The 20,161-nt window shown below is 44.9% G+C and overlaps 1 protein-coding gene across 2 annotated transcripts in view; it reads left to right on the plus strand.

Annotated features, from left to right (window-relative positions):
• The window catches only part of GLIS3 (GLIS family zinc finger 3), a 445,161-nt gene that overhangs the window by 10,095 nt on the left and 414,905 nt on the right, over positions 1-20,161 (plus strand). For both annotated transcript variants that reach the window (XM_047101446.1, XM_047101440.1), the window contains exon 2: positions 3,484-3,970. In XM_047101446.1, coding sequence (XP_046957402.1) covers positions 3,583-3,970 — 388 coding nt within the window. In that variant the 5' untranslated portion in view covers positions 3,484-3,582. The remainder of the gene's footprint in view (positions 1-3,483; positions 3,971-20,161) is intronic.

The following is a 20,161-nucleotide window of genomic DNA, read 5'->3' on the forward strand; positions in this document are numbered from 1 at the left end:
GATCATGGCCTGAGCCCAAGTTGGATGCTTAACCAACTGAGTCACCCAAGCGCCCCATCAGTAGATATGTTGGATCATCTTCCTTATCTTAATTATTTTGAAGATCAGAATTTCAAGAGACCTCAGTGATTATGACCAACTTCCTTATTTTATGGATGAAAGCTCTGAGTCCAAAGAAGTTATAAATGCTGTGCCACAGGTAGAACTCTGGTGTCCTGCCTTCTAATTGAGTGCTTTTTTTTTTTCCCCCCACTCTGACTCAATGAGGAAGCGTCTTTCTTAAAAGTTAGCAGTTCATTCCTTTTTTGTTACCAAGTGGACCTAGGATTATAAATGAACATATGGCCTAGCTAAAAAGTATATAAAGTTTTATGGTATCGGTAGATAAAATTGATTTTTAAATTCTGGTCTCTAATGCTTGAAAAATCTGTTGGCATAATTAATGTGAAAACTGGATTATTAAGCATATTTTCACATACAGTTTATTTTTGACTTGAGGCTGGTTTTCTCAGCTCATAAGCCACTGCCCCACTGGCGTTTCTTTATGGTATCAACCGCTTTACTTTCTGGCTGTTGCTTTTCTGGTAATAAAATTTAAGTGCATTTTTTGTTATTGTTGTTACTTCCAACCTAAAGTGATTTAAAACAGGGGCACAGTTTATAAATAAAATAAAATGAAAGTCCAGGTTGACAGGCAAGTATGAGTGTCTGATACTTAATTAACTTCTTAATGCTTTATTTTTCCTGCACACTGACCTTTTTGATGATCTGACCCAATACTAAGTACCTACTTATGTGTTTTTATTCAGATATTTGATGAGAATTCCTGCTTGCATGTGATATTGCTGCCAAAGAAATGACTCCTTTATTTTTAAAAACCTGGAAATGGGCATAGTCTGCAAATCTTCAGACCCTGGTCACATGGACTCATAGTGACTCATAATGCCAGTCATGTTGGATGATTCCGTATTTTCAACAAATTGCCGATACAACATATGTATACTTTTATTTATTTATTTAGGTTCATAGTGAATGAGGGCTCTCTTCTGCAGGGTTCAGAGTACTCAGAAAACACTACTTTTTTAAATATTTTTTTAATGTTTTTTTATTTATTTTTGAGACAGAGAGAGACAGAGCATGAGCAGGGGAAGGGCAGAGAGTAGAGGGAGACACAGAATCCGAAGCAGGCTCCATGCTCTGAGATACCAGCACAGAGCCCGACGCGGGGCTCGAACTCACAGACTGTGAGATCATGACCTGAGCCAAAGTCGGACGCTTAACCGACTGAGCCACCCAGGCGCCCCCGGAAAACACTACTTTGTGAATTAGTGGAGAATAGATGGCCAATATCCTCTGGCAAAGCACAGAGACATCAAATGACTCTTGCTCATAATCAACCCAGGAATCAATAGACCGGAAGATAATACACTGGAGTTCTTTTTAAATGGACACAGAAAACGCATTAGAAGTTTCCAACGTGAAAAACCAACATCTTACAACCAGTTTGATACCAGGGTTCATTTCTTATTGTTCCATAGAACAACTTAAATGATAAGGTTTGGGTAAGCTGGATTTACTTGTCCATTCTTGGGGACTGTAGTGGAGGGAAGGGCGGGAGTTACATATCAGAGTGTTTCTCAAGAATGCTTGGTTTGGTAGTATGAAATGTGACAGAATTCTTTTTTTTTTTTAATGTTTATTTATTTTTGAGAGAGAGAGAGAGAGAGAGAGAGAGAGAGAGAGAGAGAGAGGAGATCCCAAGCAGGCTCCACACTGTCAGCACAGAGCCTGATGCGGGGCTTGATCTCTTGAACTGTGAGATCATGACCTGAGCTGAAATGAAGAGTTGGCCGCTTAACAACTGAGCCACCTGGGTGCCTTAGACTAATAGAATTCTTTTTTTTTTTTCAATACTTATTTTTTGAGAGAGAGAAATGCATATGTGCGAGGGGCAGAGAGAGGGGGGACAGAAGACGGGAAGCGGGCTCTGAGCTGTCAGCACAGAGCCCAATGTAGTGCTCGAACCCACCAACCATAAGATCATGACCTGAGCTGAAGTCGGACGCTTAACCGACTGAGCCACCCTGGCATCCCTGGAATTCTTCATAAGGTAGAAAATTGGTAAGGATTAGGAAAACTTTCCAAATGTTGTATTGTTAATAATTTTTGAAGTTTTTCAACATATGGGAACACATAATTCTGAGGGCACAGCGAGTGCTTGCCTTGAAAATCAAATATTTTTGCTTTTCTAAAAGGATAAAAGAAAAAAAAACTCTTTGTAGAGAGTTTTCTCTATGTGATGTTCTGCCCTTGATGACTGATGGAGCCACTCATTTAGGATTTGGTTGGCAATACTTGTCTGAGACACTGAGTGGATCGTATAGAAAAAGCAGGAATCATCCAGTTGAGAATATCTGACCACTGCTGCTTTGCACTCAGTCCTGTTTCCTGCATTTGTTCAACTTTGGCTTCTTTTCGTGACTGTCCTGTCTGTGGAAAAGAATGCAGATTGTGACTGTGTCTGTCACTCATTTGGAGTAGTGACACTTAATCACCTCATTGAGTCTGTGTACGTTTCGGAGGGCTGTTACAGATCAAGGCAGGGAATGGCCTTTTCTAAAGATTTGTAAGCAGAGAATACTGACCTTATGATGCACAGATGCGTAATGACGTCCTGTGGTCTTATCAGTCCTTGGTTCTCTCTTCGCTGCTTGAGGAAAGGGGTGGTGAATGGCTGATTTACTGTATGGGGAGTATGGTGGACATACTTACCGTTGGAAGGGCTCTTCTTTTGTTATGCTTTCCATAAAGTGTTTTGCACAGACTTTTTCCTTTTCTAGGGCCTTCATAGAAGGTGAGAGTATGGTGATGTCGATTCTTTCGCCATCGCCATAACTCAGAATCACCATGTTGCTGTGTTTGGATATATGGGCATATGACGTCTTTGCGAGAATCCCAGGCCCGTATTTTTATCTTTTGTAAATCCAGGGACTGTGAAAAATTTGCTCTTACAGTAAAAATCAGAGGTGGTTTGACATCCTTTTCAGAGGCCATATCTTTGGTTTGTTTCCTGGAAACGTTGAAGCATTGGTCTCATAGCTCACGAGGTGATGCTTTGGGTTTCCTAAGACTCACTGTAGCAGAAGTGAACTAGGATGGACAGATCCTCTGGGGAGCAAAATAAGTTTCATCCTGCAAGCTGGCACCAGTTGATTGGTTGTAGTTGCCAAGAGTCCTGAATTGAGAAGGGCTCAGTGGTAAACACAACAATGCAGTGATCCATAACCCATGTCTACCGTGAATGCAGGAAGGGAGAGTGCCTGCCAATGAACCATGTATTTGATGACCCTGCCTTGCATAAAAGGCTGTTTTGCTAAGACTGCTTCTTTTCCTCCTTATGTGAATGCTACACAGGTTGAAAATTCACTGTGACTTATTTTCATTTTTACCTTTAAAAATGCCTGCATTTATTTTTTTAAACAGGCTAATAACCCACACCATGGATAACTTATTGGACTTTGCCTGAAAGGACTCATTAGTTCCATTGGATACTTGACCATCCTGGCCACGGGTTTTTTCAGAATGAATGGAAGGTCATGCAGCATGAGTCTCCACCGGACATCAGGAAGCCCGCAGGGGCCTGGGATGGTCAGTGGCCAACACATTCCTCCCATCCGAGCCCACTCTGGGACTCCTGGCCCCTCGTCCTGTGGCAGCACGTTGAGCTCTGCCATCGGAAGCCTTGCTAACAGCCTGCATCTCAAGATGCCCTCGGGAGGAGGGCTGGCTCCTCAGAGCAGCATGGCCGAGAGCCCCCTCCGTCTGCCCGCCTTGAGCCCCCGGAGACAAGTGCTCACCAATGGGAAGCCACGATTCCAGGTCACCCAGGCTGGAGGCATGTCAGGGCCACACACTTTAAAGCCAAAGCATCAGGAGTTTGGAAGTCCTTTTCCTCCAAATCCTGGGAAAGGTAGGATTGTCTTTCTGGGATCTTTTACAAGTGGAAACTAGTTTTTTCTCCCCCGGTTCCTCCTCTGCCAGCAAATCATATGGAAAAATAGGTGATTGAGTGTCAGGGTCAGAGCTGATGGTCTCACAGTAGGTAGCTTACTTGGCCAGGGGGTGGGTGTGGATGTGCGTGTGAGGGTGCGGAGGCCACAGTGGCAAACGGGACACCTTGTGGGACCGTGAAGCAGAGTGGAGGGCGAGACAGATCAGAAACATGGATGAGGGTGGGTGGGCGGTGGAAGGTGGAAGGGTGACTTGAGAGAGATCCTGCCCTCTGGACACACAAAGGGGCTGGATGCCGAAGGCCCTGGAAGGTTGGGGGAGGGGGGCGGCCAGAAGGGTCATTGTGCTAGTTGGGTGCCGGAAGACCGGTTTGGAAAGAAAAGGATAAAAGAGGAGAGATTTTCACAGCCAATAAAGTGAAGAATTAGTACATAGAAATGATAAAAAATTATTCCTAGAGCAGAACCCATAAGTTTTGTAACAAAGCTGGTGACAAGAGTGAAGAAAGCTAGAAGAGAAAGTGAAGGGGTATGTGTTGGGGCCTGTGGAGAACTGGAAAACTGGGTTAATTGAAATGCGGAGAGAATGTGCTTTTAATTCAGCAGTATTTGGTTAATGTGCATTTGAAATGAAAGAATAATTGTTGGAGAATAGCAGATTATTTGAATGAAACACTCTCTCTAGAAACCGGTGTTGACTTAATGAGTTATATTGCAAATGAGATGTGTATTTGGGCTAGAAAGAGAAAGACCGTGTATCTCCTGTGAACTACAGCTTTGTTATGTAAAATAGCACAATTATCTGTTCCTTTAGGTATTTTTAGCATTTGGTTTTAAATGTTTATATTTAAAGTGTTTGCACTACGAAACGGAATTGCTAGCAGCCCAAGTGGCCATTCACCCACTTAACTGATAGCTCACCCAGTTAGGGTGAATAATTATTTGTATCAGGCAAATAACCAAAAAGTTGTTTTAGTGTCTCCGTACTCCTCCCCATGGTATAAATGGGTCGATTAAGGAAAAGCCTGAAACATGTATGTCGCTTTTTTCCTATTTATTTATTTATTTATTTATTTATTTATTTATTGGTTTAGGGTTGGTTTGAGTTTGTTTTGTTTCTTACACCTGCTGATGTTTAGTATGAGTATAGGAAACACTTCTCCTGGGTCTGCATCCAAACCCCATTGTTGTCAGGGTGCTGTGTCCCTGGTGTGACCAGCTATGTTCCTTGATGTCAGGCTCACGTGCTTGGGTTTTCAGGGGCCGAGACCTAGTAAAATCTTTCAGCCCCTGCTGGTCTAGTATGCCGTAGCTTGCTTTCGTCCATACTTGTGTTGAAAGCCTGACTGGCGACGATAGTCGAAGTCTTCCAATATGTCGAAGACTTCCAATATGCGATCTCAGTTATTCCCCACGGCGGCCCTGAGTCGGACGCTACTGTTAATTGATTGATACAGGAACTAAGGTCTAGGAAGTAGAAGTGACTTCAGCATTGCCAGCTGGTCAGGGGTTTGGGGAATGTTACTTTGATGGTGACCAGAAGTGGTTATAAGTGTACTCGTGGTTTAGGAAAAATGCTTCAAGTAATCCAAGGACAGTGAACTCTCAGGGTTAATACATCCTGGAACTCAGGTAAAATGTAAGCATTAGTTTACCTGCCTCCCTCCCCCCCCCCTGCCCCCCGCCCCCAAGTCTCCTCTTTTTAACTTTCTGGCTCCTTGCACAGCTTCTGAGCTCGTGGCATCTGTTTTGGATGTGCATGGATGGGGTGTGCATGAGCATGGGCCAGGGGTTGAGGACAGCCGTGTTACCATCCTTTCTGGCCTCGGTAGCTTGGCCACTCTAGATGGTGCCAGCGGTGGCTGAATGTGCCTCTTTCAGATCTCAGTTGACAGTTCCTAAGCTCAGCCAATAACTGGTTGAAGATGGTGTCCTGGACCGTTTGAATTCCATCCAATCGTTTACTCAACAGAGAATTATTGAGCATGTACTATAGGTGAGCCACTGTCCTAGGGTTACAGTAGCCAGTGGGACACAGTCCGGCCCTCAAGGAGTTAGGAGAATTCAGACAAATGAATGGGCAGTTAAAGCACAATTCGGGCTCTGGTAGTGATACACCGAGGGCACTAGGGCCACATTTGGAGGGTTCCCAGCCTGTGCTTGATGAGCGAATCTGGGAGGAGAGTAGGATATCTGGGCGGAACCTGAAGGATAAGTAGCTAGCCTTGCAGGCATGCAGATTGTATGTCGTGTGTGTGTGCACGCGTGTGTGCGTCTGTGCACATGTGTAGGTATGTGTGCGAGGGATGCCGTCCGGAACCTATTCTGGATAGCGAGACAAACACCCTCAAAACCTGGAGAGAGAGATCATGGTGCATTTCACTAACTTCTGCCTGATTCTACCCTGGGGAGTGTACAGACTGTGGTAGGAGACGAGACTGGGACAGGAGACTGGGCAGAGGCCAGATAAAGGTTATGAATGGTGTGCTGAGGAGTTTGGATCTACCTTGACCCTCTGCGAGTTGCGGAAGGGTTTTAGCCCTGGGGATGATGTGATGGAATGGTGTGATAAACTTGAGGTCGACATCTCTCCCGGGATTCGTCATCGCTTTCTTATGCGTTGTTGACATTGTCGTGACCCAGAGAGAGAGGTACCAAAGAGCCTGTGACTCTGTGGGTATATTAGTTAGGGGGTTCTCTAGCAAAATAGATCCTATAGGAAATACATCTCTGCCTGTGTCTGTACCTGTACCTGTATCTGAGTAGAGTGTGGAGGCTGACCGTTGCCAAGAAATGGAAGACGAGTCAGCAAGCTGAAGACCCGGGAAAGCTGATGGCTGGCGTAGCCCCTTTCTGAAGGCCAGCAGGTGGGAAACACACCCACGAAGAACCAGCGTTTCAGTTTGAGTCCAAAGGCAGGAAAAGATGCTGACGTCCCAGTGTGAAGGCAGTCATTCAGGGAAGAGTTCTCTCTTGCCTGGTGGAAAGTCAGCCTTTTATTCCCTTCAGACCTTCAACTGATTGGGGAGGTCTATCCGCATTAGGAAGAACAATCTCTTTTACTCAGTCCGCTGATTTAAATGTACGTGGCATCCGAAAACACTCACAGGAGCACCCATAATGATATCTGACCAAATATCCGGGCCCCTCATGACCCGCTGAAGTTGACATAAAACTGTCACAGTGGGGTACCATTACTTTGGGGCCAGGTGCCGTTTACAGGGTGGCGAAGAAAACACACTTTCTAGGCCTTGAGAGTGACTATACCATCTCTCAGGAATTCAGCAGAGCTTTGTACAGAAAATACGTTCTCTAAGGATTGCCACACAAACACATACCTGACTCCAAGCCGTATCTAGTGGGAGCCTTGTAAGAAATACAAACTTAATTGTAGTGTTTATGTTACTTAAGGAGTAAGTTCCACTCAACTGAAGACTCACGTAACAGTGGCTTTCCCATCACAGAGCCTGGTTCTCGGGTCGTGTGCCAAGGGCCCTGGAGCACCCAGCAAACTCGGGGAGCCGTGGGGTATGTTTACTCTTGAGGGAAACAGAGAAGATGTGGCGTCCTTTGGACACCAGGCAAACCGCTAGCTTGAGGAGGTTCAGACTTTGAACATTAGATTGCCCGTGCTGCTTCTAGTGGTGTCATATCTTTGCAAAGCTACCCTTTCAGTAGTTGTGATGACAGAGCCGGCGCTTGGTGGGCCAAAAGGTGGGAGCGGCCCAAGTGGAGGCGAATGAATGGATAAGCAGTACGTTATGTCTCATGCACACAACGGAATATTCTTCAGCCTTAAAAAGGAAGGAAATTCTGACACCCAGTACAACATGCATGAACCTTGAAGACACGATGCTGAGTGAAATCATGCCAGGCACAAAAAGATAGATGCTATATAGCTGTTCTTATACGAGGTTCCTAGGAGAGTGAAATCACAGAGACAGAAAGTAGACTGGTGGTGGCTGTGGACTGGAGGGAGGGGCAATGGGGAGTTCTGGAGATGCACGCTGATGCTTGGACAGCAGTGTGAATGCACTAAATACACCCTTAAAAAATGGTTAAGGGGTAGGGGCGCCTGGGTGGCGCAGTCGGTTGAGCGTCCGACTTCAGCCAGATCACGATCTCGCGGTCCGTGAGTTCGAGCCCCGCGTCAGGCTCTGGGCTGATGGCTCGGAGCCTGGAGCCTGTTTCCGATTCTGTGTCTCCCTCTCTCTCTGCCCCTCCCCCGTTCATGCTCTGTCTCTCTCTGTCCCAAAAATAAATAAACGTTGAAAAAAAAAATTAAAAAAAAATGGTTAAGGGGCTCCTGGGTGGCCCAGTTAAGTGTCCGACTTCAGCTCAGGTCATGATCCCACAGTTCATCAGTTCGAGCTCTGCGTCGGGCTCTGTGCTGACCGTGTGGAGCCTGCTTGGTATCCTCCCCACCCCCCCCCCCCCCCGCTACTCCACCTCTCTCTCTTTCTCTCTCTGCTTCTCCCCCACTTGTGCTCTCTCTCTCAAATAAATAAATAAATAAATAAATAAATAAATAAATACAACTGTTTCACGTGGAGGGGGGCATCTGGCTGGCTCAGTCAGTGGTGAGTGACTCTTGATCTCGAGGTTGTGAGTTTGAGCCCCACGTTGGGGGGGAAAGATTACTTAAATAAATAAACTTTAAAGTAAAACAAAAATGGTTAAGGTGGTCAGTTTTATGTTAGGTATATTTTATCATAATGAAAACAAGCAAGTACTAAGTGAAAATCCGTGTGGATTGAGGAGAAGCTGAAGGTGATGGTGGTATTCGAGCCAATTCTGAGAGCTGTGGTATTCAGAGGGCATCAGCGGAGTGCACATCCCATCAGTAGCAGTGTCCGTTTAAGAATGAAATAAAGATGCTTTTATTTTTTAACAACTTTATTAGTATTTATTTATTTTTGAGAGAGAGAGGAGGGAGAGAGCGAGCGAGCGCATGAGCAGGGGAGGGGCAGAGAGAGAGGGAGACGCAGAATCCGAAGCAGGCTCCAGGCTCCGAGCTGTCAGCACAGATGCCCACGCGGGGCTCGAACCCACAAACCGTGAGATCATGGCCTGAGCCAAAGTCGGACACTTAACCAACTGAGCCACCCTGGCGCCCCAAGGTACTTTTAATAGTATGCATATTATTTTTTTCAAACAGCTAATAAGTTGTTAGTACATAAATACTATTAAGTTGTTGACACTTAACATCTTCATAAAGGGTAGTGTTAGGTGTTCCTTTTGGCCCGGAGGCACCATGAGAAAATTACTGAGACACTAAGAGTGCCATGAACCAAGAACGTTGTGGGAGCCTCTGTCACAGGAGTTAATTTTTCTCGCACAAAGAGCAGCTGGGCAGGTGGTACAGCTCATGGTTAGAAGCTCAGGGATGTCGGGCCCACGATCGCAGGGCTTCCCCCCAACTTTCCCTGCTCTTGCCCTGGAGTCTGTCTTCCGAGAAGGGTGTAGGGGGTTGCGGGTGGGGTTGGGGGGGAAGGAGGACAAAAGGCAAAAGGAGGAACGGACAAGTCCTCCCAAATCACACCCACAGGAGCCCCGCCCAACTATTCCTACTTAGTCCTACGTAACTCCCTTCATAAATAAGACTCCTTCTTTTCTCCTGAATTTATCTTTCTAAAAAAAGTTAGATTTTATCTTATTTTGTATTATGTTCTGTTACCTCGCCTTTCGCTTTCAGCATTTGCTACTTTCTCTTTCTCTTCCTCAAGCAGGTTGAACCACTTGGAAATAAGCTGCAGGCATTCTGACGCTTCACCCCCAAATTCCTTAGCAGGTGTCTTTCACGTTGACAGCCAGAATACGTTAATCATGACCAAGGAATTTAACTTTGATCCAGTAGTATCGCTTGTATATAGTTACATCTTAAAATAGAATACATGTTTAAGCTCATATTCAGAGCAATTTTTATAACGTTATTTTATGTTTTATTTTACGTGTCATACTGTTTTTCCCCCACTTGTAACCTATGTGTCCTCTGTTAGCTGTTCTTTTCCTTTGGTCCCGCATCCAGTCAGGCATCCTGCGTTACATTTGGTTGTCATGTCTCTTTAGTCTCCTTTTTTCTAGAATGGCCCTCTGCCCCTGTCTTTCCTTTGTGTTTCATGGCAGACCATGTCGATATTTTCAAGTTCAGGTCACTTGTTTTTGTCTCCCAGTTTGGCTGTCTAATCATCTCTTTGTGATCAGGTTCCGGTTCAACATTTCCGGCAGGAGGACTACACAGGGTGTTTGTGCGGGCCCTGGTGCATCACACCAGGAGCCCGGAAGGCTCATGTATCCTGGTGTTGGTGATGCTGCTTTGATCATTTGGCCGAGGTGGGGGTCCCAGGATCTCCAGATTGTGGACCCTTCCCCTTTCAAACCTGATGCATAATATCATGCAGATGTCTTGTTCTCCATCAGCGATGCTTGTGTGAGTCAGTCATCATGTTATTAATTGCCTAATGGTGATTTTCTGATTCCGGTATCCCTTCTCTGCTTATTAGTTGGTATTCTTCTTGCAAGAAGAATTCCTCTCTCTCCTTTTTTTCGAGAATCACTCTAGACCTCATGTATTCTTTTTAAAAATCCACTGTGTTGTGATTCATTACCATCACTTACCTTTTTGATGCTCAAATTGTCCCAGCCCTGGCAGGTGCGAGCCCCTTCATGCCAGTTCGTGTGGCCTTTTGATAAGTTCCCATTAAGCACTTCCTTGCATTCACACGTGACAGGATGTTCTAGGTCCACTTATACTTCCCTGCCCTAGACTCGGAATCCGCCATTTTTCCAAAAAGCTCGGGTCCCCTTTAGTGGGAAATATTTGGAAAACTGGATGAAGCGTGCTTTTATTGGCTCTGGGGTGCCCTTGCTTCTAGACCCCGTGTGTGCACAGAGTTAGGAGATCTATCGGAAGAAGGTAACAGATAGGAGCCCTTCCTCACACGTTCACTCGTCAGTGGGATCCCTGGTTCTCCGCAGTGTCCGTGTGTCTGTTGATTGGCTCTGTGCTTCCATAAAAGGGTGTTTTTAGCTTTACCTTTCTCAGATAGTAGAGGTTAGTTTTAACAGTGATTTCTTTCTGCATGTGATTGTTTAATGTACTGAGGTGAGAATGTTTGTATTTATCTGGGCTACTGCCTGAGCTGCGGGATGTTCCCCAGCTGGCCGCCTCCTGGCCCTGCTAAGATTGGGGAGTACAGAACCTCACTTATCTTGTACCCGTAATGGCATTTCTCCCTACTTGCTGTTTCGTAGTTATGGATTGTAATTAGACTGGTGGAAATGCGTTTTTCAAAGCATCTGGGAAATCAGCTTTATGATCCTCACTTTAAGCACATTTGACACAGCTATTTAAATATTTAAGACAACTCCACATTCGCAGTCCCCGTAGGACCATATAATTGGGAAGATTTTCATTGTAAAGGATTTTTATTTTACTTGAGGGCCTCTGACATTTCTTGTTGGGCTCTGCTGTCCTTGGAGACAAAGGGAGTTAGTTATTTATTAGCGCTTGTGGGTTATTCATTATTGTTGGTCAGAAAAAGCAGAATAATATCAACAAAGGACACTAATTGGGATTAAAAAACTCTTTTGTATAACTTAAGGTTGGTGTCTCTTGTAAAGACCTGGTTTTTTTTTTTTTTTTTTTTTTTTCTTTAAATGTGTGAACCTGGGAGGTCTAGAGACTAGTTGTACTTTAAATAATACATCAGATTTTATTTTGATTTTTTACTGTTTGTGGTTTGCTAATTCAATTGGTTATAACCTGGAGCTTAGGTTACTGCTTGATTCCTTAGTGGGTCAGTTAGCTTCATATTTTTTCCCCCACCACCACATTATAAATTTTAAAATGCGGCCACTGATTTAAAATGTTACTTTCCTGTATCATTCCTTCACTTATGTTTATTCCTGGACAAACCATGAAAAAAAAATTCTGCTGACAGCAGTGAGTGAATCATGTCGAATGTTGTTATGTTAGCGCTGGGTTAAGAATAGCAAATGGGGTCTTGCATTTTTGAAGAGATGCATTGATATATATATTGATATATATATATATATTGATTGATATATTCAATCAGTTAATTCAGTGCATTGATAGATTGACTGATCTATCAATCAGTTAATTCTATGCATTGATATATCGATTGATACATTCGCTACTGAAAGTTGGGGCAAAATACTTGGTTACTTTTTTTTTTTTTTTCACTTCTGCTTTTTAATCACTTGTATTTCCTTGCACTTCCAATGTGGCTTCCTGTAGAATTAGAGCAAATAAAGTTAATATTCCATAAAAGGTTCCAGAAATAACCAAACCAGCCAGAGACCAGAGGCATTATTCCAGTTGAGGTAGCCACGGTTTTCATTTCACCTCACCAACAGCACAGGTGAAACACCCTGTTTAATTTTGTTTCCTCTTTGGGCTACACGGTCTATACTTTGTGTGATTTATTGTTGCAGCGTGTAAATCAAATTGATGATGGATTTCCAAGTATTACTGAACAGCAGGCATGGTTTGTTCTAGTTATAAAAGTGATTTGTCAATCCCACGATATTCCCCCTTTCAAAGAACGTATTCCATTAGCACTCCCTGCCCCCTAGAAGTGCCTCTGATACTGTAGAATGCGAAGCTGGAATATAGCATCCGCTGTAGCATTTTCTAAGACTGTTAAATAGTAACAGCTTCGGACTTGCACGGTGCTTTAGAGTTCACAAACTTGCATATTGATGGTCCCCTATGATTTGAGCGAAGGTTCCATCCTATGGGGCAGGGCAGGTGTGACCGGCCCCATTTTAGGGATTAAGAGACTGAGGCTCGGTTCGCTGGCGATCTCATCCTCTGCGTACTGTGCGCGGGTTGATGCCTGGTAGGCCTCCACGGTGTGAGAGCTCCTGCTACAGGAGTTCTGAGAAACCCTGTTCCCCTCTCCCTCAGAGTTTCTGGTTGCTGCCTTCGTGAACAAGTACACCTGTAAAACTCACCGCCGTTCAGCTGCGCTCTCCATCTTGTACTTGACGATTTCCAATAATAGGCCCTTCTGAGCGTGGGGGAGGTGGGGGGCATTGCCTACCTGGGCAGGAATCAGGCCGTGTTTGCGTGAGGGCCGCCTGAGTGACATCAGTACCTGCAGAGGTCGCTTTGCACACCTGTGTGAAGTCTTTGAACCCCAGGCAGGAGGATGTCATGGATAAGAATAGATTTGCTGATTCTGACCCATCAAAACTTAAGGATACAATGGATGGTGACTTGTATTTAATACCTACTTTTATGGCTGCCTTATTTGAATAATGAAAGAAATAGAAGGCCTGTAATTGGCTCTGACATAATAAGCAAGGTGACAAATGAGACCTGTGGTGTGGGACCTTGCTGTCCAAGGATAGTCCAAATCCTTGAGGACCAGGTTAGGAACGCAGTTTCAGGGCCGCCCCAGACTGACTTCTTCAGATTGTGCCTTTTAACAGGATCCAGCACAAGACCAGTGTCCTGGCCGCGTGAGCAGTGACTGTCCAGGGGCCTGAGCTCAGAAGGAGCGCCCCGTGCTTGGACTTCAGTGCTCTGTGATCGCTGTCTTGACATTCTTACTGATTTTATCTTTGAAGCTGTGCGTTGTAAGGGAAACCCGATGGGACGCTGGAGCACGTGCGGGGTGCCGGGAGTCTCCGTTCTTGCATGTGTGGTCCCACGTGCTGCCAGGACAGCTGCTGGCTCCCCTCCCCCCACCCGGTACCCACTGCTGCCCTCTACCTCCAGGGACCCGGCCATGAGTGTGGGGAGGTCAGGGCTGGGTACATGTGCTCAGGATGCCCCATCCCATGTGAGGGTCTGGGTAACTCCCCACGCAGAAGTGGTAAATAGCAAAAAGAAAAAAAAAAACCAAACCAAAATGAAAAACAACCCCCCCCCCAAACCAGAAAACAAAACCATGACCAGTCAAGAGAGGGACTAGACAAGAGTGGAGAGTCATTTTCTCCTGCTTTTTGTACAAGGGACCCAACATTTTCATTTTCATTTTCATTTTCATTTTCATTTTCATTTTCATTTTCATTTTCATTTTCACCGATCCCTGCCGATTATGTAGCTGACCTTGTGAGTACACACTGAAATTTGAGAAGCACTGTTGGAGGAGAAACATGGTGGACCCTGGACTCAGAAGACCCACGCTCTTCTTCAAGCACGGCTGGCGTGTGACCTCGGGGAAGCCACTTGTCTACCCTGCCTCGGTTTCTTCATGTGTAAAATAGAGTGGCGAGTGAAGTTTTGTCCCTCTTTCCAAATGGGCAGGGTCTAGGCAGAGGGCAGACCTGGCCACGTAGCCTTGAGGAGGAGTGTGGCCAGGGAGTGTCTCATCTTTGGCTTTGGTTTCATGATGCTGATGAACAAAGCTGGACGTTATGGATGGAGGTAGGGGGCAGGGCTCACAATGGGGGAGAAGGCCCAGAATCGGTCTTCGAATCCATGGTAGTGGGTGGCAGGCGAGGGTCAAGACACTGAGGCAGGCAGGTTCTGGGGATCTCAGGTAGAGAGAAGGTGAGCTTCAGGGAACTTGTGAGCAAATGCATCGGCTTTCCAGGTGTCGCCCAGCTGTGTGGCAGGCAGCAGGCAGCTTGTGAGATGCGGGGGTAGAAAATGGTGTTTGCTTTTGAGAGTCACATTGGATGGTAAGCGTGAGAGTGCATTTTATACCGCGGAGTGCCAGAGGCGTCCCTTTTACTCTGCTCCCCGATTGTCCGTCAGTGCGGGGCTGTGCGGGCCTCCATAAACCACAGCGACGGCTGCTGAGTGGGATGGCCCTGTCCTGCCACTCTGTTCGTTTGTGCGACTTGTCCTGTGAGATAAAGGCTGACAGCCCAGTCATAACTCCCGAGTCTGGGCAGTCTGAAAAGCTACTTGGTATGTAGATGTAGAGCCCCGAATGGTCTTGTTTTCAGTTTGCCTCAAAGGCTGGACGGAAAAAACTTACATCATCATAAACCACAGTAAACAAACATGGATGTGAAATAACAAATTGTAAAAGTGTATCTTTCATCTAAAAATTTTACTTTATTTAGGGAAGGTGATCCTATAATTTATTATCCAAACCAGGAGACTTTCAAGAGAGAAATGGGGCCCTATTAATACTTACGGCCAGGACTATCCTGGATGAGCTAGCGTGCAGCGCCACGCTGCATTGAGGGGGAGGTTTAATGGCATTTAGGTGCAGAATCTTACCCAACTGCATTAAGGTAAAGTGGTCCAACCTACTTGACAAGATTAGACCCATTTAAGTTAATTAATAGCAACATTTTTTCTTGGGGCCATTGGGTGATTATTAGTATATTATTAAGTAGAATACATTAATTAGTTCCTGGCTATTCTAGAGTTGGAAATAAGCTAGCAATTTAGCACTTCAATTTTTTATTCTAGAGTTGGAAATAAGTTAGCAATTATTTAGTACTTCTTTTAGTTCTTGCCTTTGCATATCTTACTTTAATCCTTCCCAACCCTATGAAGTATCCCCTTGAAAATATGAGAAAAGAGGGGCTTAGGAAGAATAAGAAACTTGACCAAGATTTTAACCCATGTCCCGCTGACTCCAGAGCCCTGTGTACTTCTTAGGATTTTGTTTGGTCTTTTGGTACAGTGCTTGCTTCGGAAGGCTGGGTTCTTGGCAGTTGAGAATGATTTCCTGAAAGACACAGTATTTCTGCCATAATTTTTACTACGTGTGGTGGTGTAGTGCCTGGCATATATTTATTTTGAAAAGTAGAGTGAGCTGAAGCAGAAAAAGCACTCACAAATAGATGGTCTTGGGTGTTTGTATCAATTTGTGTTGAAAGTGCCCCTCCTCACTTGCTGAAGACAGTGGCTTTGGTGACAATCAGGTAGGGAACGTGACGTAAAAAAGAACGATACGGTAAAGGCTAACTTTTGAGCCCTTCCTCTGGTCTGCCTGCTGCGTGAAGCAGAGCTCTTGGGCCACACAACTGGGGTGCCATCTGGAAGGCCTCCAGTGATGGCCCTGGAGCTCGGAGTTCTCTTCATTCTCCTAGCAGCCCCCTGTGTCATTAGATCAGGAAACCTAAGACTTGGAGAAGTAGAGTCACTTAGCAGCAGTCACATGGCTCTAGGTGTGGAAGCAGGGAAGCGAATGCAGTTTCTTTCTGACCCCAGGGTCTTGTGTCTCAACTGTCCTGCTGTGTTCTGTCTGGACGAGTCAGGGAGCCAAGCTGGAGACGGGGGCTTTGCACTGCCAGAGCTCTGGTTCACCACGTACATCATTCAAGACTCTCTTGTTTGCAGTCAGCTGCAGCCCATTGTGCTGGCTTATGTAAAAGGAGATTTAGCGTAAGGGATCAGGAGTGTTTCATGGTACCCGAGGACAGGATGGCCAACTAGATCTTTTGAAAGTCTAAGAACACGGCACTTCCCCACGGTCTTTGTCTGCACGCAACATGATCTTTTATTTCTGCGTTTCTTTACACATCACTTCATTTTTCTCCCTCCATATTGCTTTTCTCTATTTCTTTTTTTTTTTTTAATTTTTTAATGTTTATTTTTGAGAGAGAGACAGAATACGAGCGGGGGAGGGGCAGAGAGAGAGCGAGACACAGAATCTGACGCAGGCTCCAGGCTCTGAGCTGTCAGCATAGAGCCCGACGCGGGGCTCGAACCACAAACTGTGAGATCATGACCTGAGCTGAAGTTGGACGCTCATCTGAGCCACCCGGGTGCCCCTGCTTTTCTGTATTTCTTAGTATATGTATTAGGGTTCTGTAGAGAAATATAACCAATAGGATATTTATTTATGTGTCTGTGTGTGTGATAGTTGTATAAAGAGATTTATTATAAGGAATTGGCTCACTTGGAGCCAGTGGAGACTGAGAAATCCCAGGACCTCAGTTGGCAAGCTGGAGACCCATGGTTTGGTTCTATTTAGAGTTCAAAGGCCTGAGAACCAGGAGAGCTAATGGTGTAAGTTCCAGTCCAAAAGCTGGTGGGCTGGAGAACCACAACAAGCTGATATTTCAGTTTGGTTCTGAAGGCCGGAAAAGATTGCTGTCCCAGCTCAAAGCAGCCAGGCAGGAAAGTTCCCCTTACTGGTGGGAGGGACCCCCATTTTGTTCTGTTCAGGCCTTCTACTGACTGGACGAGGTTCATCCATACTGGGGAAGGCACTCTGCCCGACTCCGTCTACCAGTTCAGTGTAATCTCATCCACAAACACCCTCACAGACATACCCAGAGTAATGTTTGACGAGACATCTGGACACCCTGTGGCTCCCATCAAGTTGACGCATGAAATTAACCATCACGGTATCCGTGGGCTCAACATGGTTTTCTTCTCCAGCCTGAAACATGTAATGTACTCAGAACTTCCGTGCTACAAGTCAGTTGGGTCGTGTCCCTATATACCATTTTGAGGTTCCTTGGAAAGAGTCTGATCGGTCCAGTGTGTGTTAGCCCCAGCTCATCCAGCTGAGGTGGGGGCAGAGCCTCATAGAATAAAGGTGGGTTCCACCTGCTCAGAGAAGGGCAGTTTGTGTGGGGTGACACCTGGGACTTAGTCCCTTACATAAAGGCAGTTTTGGGGTGTATGTCTTAAACAACAGTGACATTTCCAAAGTTGTTCCAGAAATCACGTTCTTCAGCCAGTGCGATTCCAAAGTAAAATTTTACAAGTATGGCCACCAACAGAAGTTAATTCTAGAGAGTTAATTTTTGTAAATTTATTTTTCTTCTTAAAAGATTAACCACTGGTGTTTTGCATCAGTTTTTCGGTGCTGGCCGCTGCATTTTCTAAGGGAATTCATTTTTTTTTTTTTTAAGGTAATGCAGACTTTTACTCTGAGATGTGGGAATTAAGAAAGAACATTTAATGGATGATCCATTAAGCCTTTAGGTTCATTTTGTATTTAGAGTTTAGTGAAGGGGAGGATTGTCAGGCTTCAGTTCAAGTACACAGACCCATGATTTCTATTTGAAATCCCTTTGAACAATATAGCAGTTAGAAGGGGTTTGGCTGTCAGATTTGAACATTTTTAGCATCGTTGTTTTCCTGTAGGGTTATATAATCTAAGGGCATCCTTTTGTGATTTGAATATTCCTGGCTTTCATGCCAGATTTTTAAGAGGAATCTATCAGACACAAAACATATAACATTAACCGGTGAGTTAAATTTTTGTTTTTGAGAGACAGAGAGACAGAGCACCAGCAGGGGAGACACAGAATCCGAAGCAGGTTCCAGGCTCCAAGCTGTCAGCACAAAGCCCGACACAGGGCTCGAACTCACAAACCGCGAGATCACGACCTGAGCCGAAGTCGGATGCTTAACCGACCGAGCTATCCAGGCACCATTCAGTGAGTTAAATTTTTAACAGTTGAGGTACATGGATTGGGTACTGAAAACATTTTCTTTACTTATGTTTTTAAAATATAATTTATTGTCAAGTTAGGTAACATACATTGTATACATATTGACTCAGCTAATTTTTTCACTTATCTAGAAAAGAATTCTGTACAGGTCCCTATTTTATTTTGTAACAGTCAAGTTCTAAGGCACCTCCCTGCTTACCACCATTCCCGTCTCCTGGAATTCAGACTTTTCTGTATGTGCCACCCCTTGAGTGTGGGCTGGCTATAGTGACTTGCTTATACATTTTACAAAGATGATGCAATGTCACTTTCATCATTTGATTACAAAAGATAGGACTTCTGTCTTGCTGTCAGACTCTACTGTCTCCTAGGCTTGTATGCTTTGATAAAAGCAGGCTGCCATGTTGGAAAGGCCCATGTGGCAGGTAACTGTGGGAGGCATCTGACCAACAGACAGGAAAGACCTGGAGACCTCCGTCCCCACAGCCTTCTAGAAACTGAATTCTGCCAGCAACCACATGAGTGTTAAAGGTGATCTTTACCAGTTGAGCCTTCAGAGAAGGCTCTAGCTCTAGCTGATGCCTTGATGGCAGCCTTACCATAGAGCCTGAATCAGAGGACCCACTCAGCCACGCTCATGTTCCTGACCCACAGAAACCGACATGATACAGTCGGCCCTTGGACAACACGGGTTCGAACTGTGCACGTCCCCTTAAACAGAGGTGTTTTGCAATACGGTATTATAAATGTATTTTCTCTTCCTCATGAGTCTCTTACTAACGTGTTCTGTTCTCTAGCTTACTTGATTGTGAGGACGCTGTATATAACACACAGAACATGCAAATAGGTGTTCAAAGACTTGTTTGTCACTCGTAAGGCTTTTTCTGGGCCACAGCAGGATGATTAGTGGTTGAGTTTTGGGGGAGTCAGAAGTTAAATACGCAGATTTTGGACGGTGCAGGAGGTCAGCACCCCTAACGTCTGCATTGTTCAAGAGTCAGCTGGACATGTGTTGTTTTAAGCCACTAAATTGGTGGTAGTTCATTACGTTGCAGTAGATACCTAACACAGTTACTGTCTTGGCTTTTCCCTCTTTCTGGGCATACTAGAAAATGAAGCAACATCTGGGAGGGCAGGAATTAATCTCTGTCAAAGGCCTAGGATATGCCGGACGTGGTGATAGACTTTTAAGATTCAGGAAGGCCAACTTGTAAAGCCTTTTTTATTACTCCCATTTTGCAAATGTGAGCATCAGCATTCAGAGAATTGCAAGTATTCGCCCAAGTTTACATGACTCGTAAGAGGCAGAGCCAAGGTTTGAGGGCTGGTCTATCCTGCCTCCCTCCATGCATCTGGCTAAGTCCCGTAAGCCATGACAAACACCCGTGTGGTGTTTTCGCCTAGAAAGAAGGATTAAACAAAGTCCATTCATTTTTACGCATTCGTCGGATACCTTCTGTGGGCTTGTTGCCAGACCTCACTGTCTTTCTTCTCAGTAGCGTGTTCCCACCAGAATACCTTTTTGCTGTTCTCCTCCTTCCCTCCCTCTAAACTTTTTTTTTATTGCCCTCTTTATTATTCTCAAACAAAATTCATAGACAGTATTATTTACCTGTGGATGTAATTTTAAAAAGTCAATATAATTTCATAAATGAAATACAAGGGGAAAAAAAAGGAACATGATTTATAACACACGTGGGTTTAAATATGAAAATGTTTCAGCACAACTATACCAGAGGCACAAGGAAGGAATCACGTCTTTAGCTAGAATTCTGACGACCCAGAACTGTATCGGTTGTAGC

The sequence above is a fragment of the Lynx rufus genome, unplaced genomic scaffold (assembly GCF_022079265.1).
Source record: "Lynx rufus isolate CCGP_SWC_20201006 ecotype Redwood Valley unplaced genomic scaffold, mLynRuf1.p SCAF_10, whole genome shotgun sequence".
Classification (NCBI taxonomy): Eukaryota; Metazoa; Chordata; class Mammalia; order Carnivora; family Felidae; genus Lynx; species Lynx rufus.